The sequence below is a fragment of the Habropoda laboriosa genome, unplaced genomic scaffold (genome assembly GCF_001263275.1).
Source record: "Habropoda laboriosa isolate 0110345459 unplaced genomic scaffold, ASM126327v1 scaffold203, whole genome shotgun sequence".
In the NCBI taxonomy this organism is placed as follows: domain Eukaryota; kingdom Metazoa; phylum Arthropoda; class Insecta; order Hymenoptera; family Apidae; genus Habropoda; species Habropoda laboriosa.
This window is the reverse complement of record NW_017100358.1, coordinates 1,640,920-1,649,706: the sequence shown is the minus strand read 5'-3', so window position 1 is coordinate 1,649,706 and position 8,787 is coordinate 1,640,920. Positions and strand designations below refer to the sequence as shown.

The following is an 8,787-nucleotide window of genomic DNA, read 5'->3' as shown; positions in this document are numbered from 1 at the left end:
ACGAATTATATTTTACATAAATAATACGAGTATAAAATTTGGTAAAATATGTAACATTTGTAGCTCGTAGCACGAATAAATAAACGATTAAAATGAAATTTATTTCACTCCTGTGTATCTGTACTTTTAAGCAAGATTATTGCAACGGGGAAAGAGAAGGAATTTCTACTACAGTAATGAAGAATTCAATAAACTTTTCCGAATTACCGCGACGATGTTCGTACCGTTTACGTCCGGCAGGATCCTCTTCACGCATGCGTACTCACGCAGCTCGCGAACTCCTACACGCGTGCAACATCGCGGCTACGAAGATGTAAGTATATGCGAGCGCGGAGTCGCCGCGAATTTGTCCGCCGCTTCAGTCGCGTTCGGCGCGTCGTACGAGCAAGTGTGTTCTCGTTCGTTCTCATCCCGTTTCACTCTTCCTCTCGGTTCTCCTTCGTCCTTCTCCTACACTTCCTCCGTCAAAATTGCAACCCTCTGTCCCGCGACTTTTGCCTAAATCGCACGAGGCAATTCGCGCGAAACAGCGTAATTCAAAAATGTACTTACGAACTTAAGAAAAAAGGATTCTCGTCGAAGGTGAAAAATCCACCGAAACGTACTCCTCCGTTTCTCTCTCTCTGCCCAATATCACGCCCAAAGGATCCTCGTCGAAGGTGAAAAATCCACCGAAACGTTCTCCTCCGTTTCTCTGGCTAATTTCTTTTCTCTCTCTCCCCAATATCACAACTTTTATTACTCCTAAGAAATAATTCTTTCCACCTTTCTTTTCTCCTATTTCTCCACTTTTCCTTCTCTTTTCATTGCAATGAAAAGTGGCGGATTCGTGTCTTTCGTTGCGAAAAAGCTCTAAGATCCGAATTACCCTCGCCTCTCGAGACTTCAGCTGAGATTACTCGGTAACTAACGCGATTGTAACGCAGCGGCATTCTCCGCGTTCTCTCCTCAAATAGTTTCGCAAAGCGGACGTTGATCCAGGCTAGGTTGAATTAAAAACTTGGAGCAACGGTAGAAAGGAAAGTGGTCGACAATTGATTCAACGTTGCAAGCTCCCTTTTCTGTTCCGTTCGAACGATGCCAGAAGCTGGAGAGAGGAAGTCCTGGATAACGTTCGCACGAGAATCAATCTTCTTCGCGAAGAATCGTCCGTGCGTTTCAATTTCACCTGCCACGCGGGAAACGTGTTACGCGGACGTATTTCACGTTCGGAGAAGTTTCTTTCAACGGTGTAACGAGCACAAAGGGAACAGAACGTAACCTGTTGCGGGATGAATTGCTCACACGTCGTCGCGACTACCAAGAATGACACTGTACATTTCGCCCGAGCAAGTTTCTCTTCCTGATAGATCCTTCGTATTGTTACATACGAAAGGAAGGAATCGGTGATTGGAGTATCGTTCATAATAGGAGAGTTAATCTGTTTCACCAGGAGGAATTGTTGAAGATGATACGGAGATGTCTCGTCGGATTAACTAATCGTTTGGAAGTTCCATTGGAAACCTACTCGAAGAAACGTAGGAGATTTGAACTGAACGAAAGTAATCGATAGAATTTGTTGAAATGTAAAAAAGCAGAAGGTTTCCATTATCGAGGAATCCATCGACTGTGAATTGAACCGTGCGTCCGGCAAAAATGAAACGTGATCGATCGAACGTTGATTCGCAGGAGTAGAAAGGAGAGCCCGTTTGAAACGAACAATGTCGCCGATTTCTGAATGGAAGTTGCAGAGAAAAGCTATAGAAAACAGACTATACACGCGTATGTTCCATTTTTAAACGAATTCGACATTTTGTCGCAACTTTTCCATTCGTTCTCTCCGTTGTCCAGCTGGAGGAAATTCTCGATAAACTTGTCGATATACCTCTTTTCACCGTGTGTAAAACGATCGTGAATCTTGCAATCGTACGTTTCTCCGCTGTTTACATTACCGAGTTTGCCGATGCATCGAGTAAATCGATCTCCGCGAAATGGCGGATTATTTTTATATCTCCTTTTCTCGGAGAGATCAGAGATCAAAGCTGCAGAAAGTTTGTTTCGCAAACCTTGTAACTTTCCAAACGGTTTCAGCCTGTTTGTAGAAATGACACCGTCGTCAAAGCTGCAAACGCTGTTTCAATAGAGAGACATCCGTTCGATACGATTTTTCCGCGGAAAATCCGCGTTCATGGATACGAATGTAATTTCAGCCGATGCGAAATGTCTCCCGGAAAAATAACCGAGTTTTTCTCCGGGCAAAAAAACAAATATTTCGTTTCAAAGGTCGCTTTAACGTTGCTCCAGGTTTTCATTGCTTCGCGTTGAACTCGCGATGCGTATTTGTCGAGAGAATGGAGGAAAAATCTTGCTAACCTCGAAAAATTCACATTATTCCCGCGTTACTTTTACATACAACGCTCTTTGCAAAATTATAAAATGAGAAATATAGGTTTGCCTAATTAGTTTCCGACAACAGCAAAATAACAATTCACACTTTCGTTAATTAAAATTCCCAGTAGATTCCGCGCTGACGTTCTCGGAATTTTCTTCGTAAATACTATCGATTGGGAAAACTGTTGCTCAGTTCTCGCCATCGTGTGTGCATAAAGAATTTTCTATACACCGGCTCCTGGACCGCTCGTCTCCTTCTCTGCGACATCCAGTTCTCAGATCTCGCGCAAGGATCAGTCGAGATGCAAGCCTGCCACAACGAAATGCTCCCACGTAGCAGGGAAACGTTAAGTTTACTTGGAACGGGTTCTTCCGCGAATTCAGATTTGCGAGAATTGCATTTGCAACCGGTCACGTTGCGAGTCCAAGGATTTACGATCTCGATGTCGCCAGGACGATACATCTGCATTTCGTTCACGATCGACAACCGTTCTCCAGGCTGTCTTTTTCCCGATTTGAAACAGCGACGGTGTCAATTATCAGAGCCTCGGGAACGAGAAACTTTGATCTTTGAGCTGATAGGATGGCTCGTTAAGAAAGGAATCGATCCTTTCAACAGAAGAATAGCCTGCCCCGTCGCTTTAGAAAACGCGGTGTATTTGCGCGTGACGATTTTAATAGGATTTCGACAGTCTTCTGTGAATGGAACTGCGTTTTCATTGTTGGCGAGAATGCTCGGACAAATTAGTGATACTTCCTCCATTTCTTTGAGCCTCGTTTTCTGCACGGCTAGCCTCTCCCTCTTTCACTCGGTTTATAAAACACGCTCGATCGTATTCAGGAGTCACGTTCATATTGCATACATTCGGTTCCGTCGACTCTGATCTGCGACCTCGATTCAACGGAGCTTCAGTTATCCGCAAAGTTTCATCTTGGTGTATCACGTTTTGTTTACCTCGAGCAATCGTTTTTATCGCTCGCTCGAAGCAAGCAGGTTCTCGTCGAGACAATTACATCTTCTTTCGTATTTCTCGCGTTCCCCACTCTTGCTAGAGCAGGATCGTTGGTAGAGAACGAGCTTCTGTTATTGAAAGCAATCTTCCCTCTCAATCGAGCCGGAAAATCGCGTCAAACCGATTTGATAGAATAATTAAATAAGCGTGAAACTCTTTAAACCAGCCGAATCCTCCTCTTGAAACTCCGTAGAAACTTTTTCCAAACCAACTCACCATCTCCTTGTTTTCTCGTAGATACTTTACATACGTATATTGGAAGAATCTCCTCAGGATCTAGAATAATGTGTCCGAAAGGAGGTAGCAACGAACTGTAACCAGCGGGAAGATCAACGAACGGGTTAAATCGTTCGGTCGTAAATCAAGCCTGGAGGAAAATCAGTCGCGAGTCGACGAGATGAAGTCATGGGACGCTTAGTCCGCGTGCAAAGGCCTCGAGGAAGCCATGAATTTTTCGCGGCAGTCAGATCGGGTAAAAAGTTGAGTTCGCGGTGAAACGACGAACGAAAAGGAGGATCGATAGAGAGGAGCGGCAACGACGACATGTCCGTGGAAGAAAACTTGGAGCGGACCTACGATCTGAATCAAACGTTTCAAACAGAGGATCGGATAGTCAACGTCACTCAGACCGATGTCAACGGGACGGACGTGATCGACTCTTTTTACTTCTACAAGGTGAGTTCTAAGTAAACACGAACACACTATAAATATGCCCCTTTCGAAACGGCGGCCGCCTAGAGACACACGGGCTCGTCTCGACTTAGGGTCGAGCTTTTTCGAGCTTCGATTCCCTTTAAACCGATTTTTCTCCGTTCGCTGGAAGAATAATCGTGATTTATTAGGATTTTGATTGGAGAAGGAAGAATCGAGCATTGGTTAATATTGTGATAGTATAGTAATAGAGAAATTTTTAAAATTCTGGATTGTCATTGAGATTTTACGATTTTTTGTTGGGAACGAGAGAATTGATAATTCGTTAATACTGCGATAGTATAGTAATAAGGAAATTTTAAAAATTCTGGATTGGTCATTGTGATTTATTAGGATTTCACGATTTTTTGTTGGAGAAGGAAGAATCGATAATTGGTTAATATTGTGATAGAATAGTAATAAAGAAGTAAAGAAAAATTTTGGATTTGTCATAGTGATTTATTAGGATTTTACGATTTTTTATTAGAGAAGGAATAATTGATAATTGGTTAATATTCTGACAGTACAGTAATAAAGAAGTAAAAAGCAATTTTGGATTGGTGAAGTTGGACCAAGTGGAATTTTCTAAATTTTCTAGCAGCGGTATAACTTCTTCGAAATTTTCTACCTTCGTATCGACGTTTCGATTGCCAGAATCACTCGAAAAATTTCTACCTTGGAGAATTCCGAGTTTTCATCTCCTCTCTCTGAAATAACTTACAATTTCGGCATCGGTGTTTCGTTTACAATTGTTGCCATTTCCAGACGGGTAAGTTCTACGTTTATTTACAAAAATCCATAGAAAACAAAAGTTCCAAAGCTAGAAAAATAATTCGAAAATACACAGAGACAAAACGAAACGGGTAAACAAATATGGAAACATATTCTGTAAACAGGAAAAACTAAAAAAATTACTCTACTCCAAAATGGTACACATCGGGCAGGTTAAAAAAAAGTGTAAAAAACAAGGATGCAAACTTCGGTATTTCAAAGTTGCTCCACTCTATAATAACGTGGGACACCGGCAAAAATAAAAAGAAGCCTAAAATAGAATAGAAAATGAAAGAAGCCTAAAATAATAAAAGAGAAAATAAAAGAAGAATCCTACATGTTTCCCCAAGAAAGTCCTGGAAACCCAAGCGCCTGCATTGTCTTCAAAGCGCAAGCAACTATTTTAACGTATAATTTTTTTTATAAACAAAGTTTCGTGTCGTTGACCCGAATATTTACTTGTTACTAGACGAGACTCCAGACTGAACGATTCCTCTCAGGATCTCAAGGATCCCGTAACGACTGTTTACGTTTGCCTCGTAAGTGTCCCGATACTTACGAACAGCAGTGCATACGTGTATGCAGATCTTAATGGTTCGCCGGCCAAGCAAAACATTAAAGCCGAGTTTAACGCGTGCTAAGAGCTTCTGTTCTACACACGTTCGGTTAGCTGAACTAAACAGGCTCGGGTTGTCGGTCCCGTTTAACTTTGTTTCAACTATCTAATCACGGCGCGTCGGCTAACCGATCCGCACCTTACCGACAAACCGCCGCATAATGCATTTCCTATGCACGCAAAACAAAGAGAAACAGAGAGATAGATAAATAGAGAGTGGGAGAGTGTGCGCGTGGTCGGCTTTACCGGGAAAATGTATCGGCCAATATTTGCCGGATAAACAATCAGAGGACTTCTCTGAGCAAATAGATTGCGATAGAAATGAACTTTAAAAATAACCAATGTATACAGATACACTTTTCTTTCTTTCTTTTTCTCTCGCATTTTCATTGGCTTGGGAACGTACAAACGGAGCACTCGATAATTAATTCCTCTTTGAGAAAGTACCAGCTGGAATATCGCTTTGAAGGTGCGTAATTTTTCAAACAGACCTCTCCCCGTCGTTACTCCTTCTTTTTCTCCGAAAAAAAGCGAAATGGAGTAGATAATATCCGTGAGAAATGATCACGATGAAACGGTGAAACGTTCCAGTCACAGTTTCTTTCTTGTCAATTTTGCTGTCTCTGCGATATTTTGGTTTAATGGCGAACGTTTAAAATAGGAGAGTCGTTAATGACGGCCGATCGTAAATTGACGTGTGTGTTCTCCTGGCGAAACGGAGGCAGAAATTCTTTTTTCAATTCTGCTTATTAACGCGTTCACTGCCGCGACAGATTTACATGGTTTGCTCTGGGAGCCGGAAGAAAATTTTCATTATTATAAGCATAGTGTTATATTGTGCTTTATTTTTTATTTTAATTCAAAATAATGTCTAGATAGCTATGGCCTTCGAAATTTTTAGTTGACGATATTCATTTTATTTTAATTATTCTAAACATTTGAGGCACTCCAGTCACCGATGACCACCATGGCCTTATCGAGGAAACAATCTAACGTTAAAACTTATTGAGCGATTAATTTAATTTCATAATATATTTGGATGAATTACAAAAAGAAATTGCTACAAAATTACATTAAATACCTGTACACATTATCCTTTGAATGTAGAGGGAGAGCCACCGTTTGGTTGCCAATTGTTTATCACATAGAGTCGGCCTACCTCCACGTAAAAAAAAAAAAAATGTAGGGTCGATTCCACAAGTGTCAATAAAATGTAGGGTCGATGTACATCCACGTAAAAAAAAAGAAAATGTAGGGTCGATTCCACAAGTGCCAGTAAAATGTAGGGTCGTTTCCACTAGTGACAGTACAAGTGTTACTGTACTTTGTCCAGTTTGGTGGAGAATATCGTTTAAATGCAATGGAAGTTTACCTGTGTTTTTCTGAATTTCAAAAATTCAGGCAGAATTGTAAATATTATACTGTCTCGCAACGTAAATTTAAGTAAATTAGGTTGAACTGCACAGAAAAAACAAACGGACGCAGCATAACGTGTAGTTATAATTGTTATGACATGTAAATAGAACGATAAATTTAATGTAAATATAGAAAGCGTATAATATAATTTATTTCATGGTATTGTAACAAGCAAACGTTGAATAAATTCCTAATTCGTATTAAAAAAATTATTTAACACAATAATTTCAGCTTTATTATGATTATTCTTGATAAATGACCACAGGTCAACTTGATTTTCAATCGTTATAGTCTTTAAATTCAGTGTGAATAGAGAAAATGTGTAATATAATTCATTTCACGATATTATAACAAACAAACATTGAATACATTTTTGATTCGTGTAAAAAGAATTATTTAACACGATAAATTTAGCTGTACTATGGTTATTTTTAATCTACGACCACAGGTCAACCTGATTTTTAATCCCTACGAAATTAATTTAACCACGAGTAAGTAACGAGAACGCTAAAACCTATGTTTCCATTGAAGAATATTGTAAAAACGTATAAATTGGTATATGCAATGTTATAACAAATTGTCGGAAGTATAAATTTATAACAAAATTGTGAAAACTGACAAATTATACCGTGTTACGGTAACGGAAATCTCCCGCGAAAACTTCCCGCGAAAATTTCCCGCCTGACCTAACCGACGATTTTGCTAATGACTTTGGGGAGAGGGTACCGCAGGTATATAGGGACCCCCCGATGTCCCGCGAATTTATTCACCCTTTATACTGGGCCATAGACACTTCGCGGCGTATTTTGACCTGAAGGTTCTGAGACGTGAATAGAGTGGTCGGGGGCTACTAGCTAGCCTATGTCCACCCTGTACACACTCAGCCTTCTTGTAACACTTGTATACATTAGAATCAATTAGAATTTCAATACAATAGACTGAATAACAATTCATTTTAACTAATACCTATTAGAAATTTTCCTTTTAAAACAAATATAAATCATTTTACCAATTACTGGTACTTGCTAGACATTTAATATCAGACTTTAAATATTCTCCTTTCGGTTCTTTTAAATACAATCAAATAATTTCTTCAATTAGCGATACTGACTTGGAATACTCCGATTCGAATAAAGTATTTCGAAATTATTTTGAAGGTTTAGGGAAATAAACATTTGAATTTTAGTCATCGTTCTTCTTCAGACTTGTCGAATAGGATATTGAAATAACTGAGAGGTTGCTTTTTCGTTACAGCATAACAATCAATATGTACTTTTCTTCCAGCAATTGAAATTAATTTGAAATTTTTCATATATTTTCTCTGATATTGAATTTTGTTTACTAATAATTTACCATCCAAGGAATTTGCATGAATTGCATGTTAAGTAGTTAGTTGATTTATTATTGTATATTGTGAGCTGATTTGGAACGAGTGCACTATGCCCACCCTAAATTAAACCGTCTCAGTAGTTTACCGTAATTAATAATCTATTTTCGGAATTTATACGAGAATTTTTGAATTTTAGTAAATACTAGAGTCAGTGCATCGCGTATTGAAATAATAGCTTCATCCCTAGTTCGTTTATTATTGAATATTTTGACGCGTTTAACTTATGCTTCTCCCCAATTCTCGTCGCGTATTTTATTCAAATTTTCTTATATTCTAGAATCGAAAAAGATACGAATTCGCGTTTTTTCTTTTGATTCTTTCAATTTTTCAATTGCATTACGCATTATTGCAATAATTTCTATCGTTACATTTAATTCTAATTGTTTAGCAGCTTTGACCCAAATGCCAGTTTGAACGACCCAAATGCCAGTTTGAACGACCCAAATGCCAGTTTGAATGACCCAAATGCCATATTGAATGACCCAAATGCCAGATTGAGAGACCCAAATGCCAGATTGAGA

General features: G+C 39.2%; 1 protein-coding gene across 1 annotated transcript in view; it reads left to right on the top strand.

Moving 5' to 3' along the window:
- Positions 1-3,926: 3,926 nt before the first annotated feature.
- Positions 3,927-8,787, top strand: part of LOC108574688 (cardioacceleratory peptide receptor) — a 49,767-nt gene continuing 44,906 nt past the window's right edge. The window contains exon 1 of the mRNA XM_017937313.1: positions 3,927-4,058. Within this exon, the coding sequence (XP_017792802.1) occupies positions 3,927-4,058 (132 nt within the window). The remainder of the gene's footprint in view (positions 4,059-8,787) is intronic.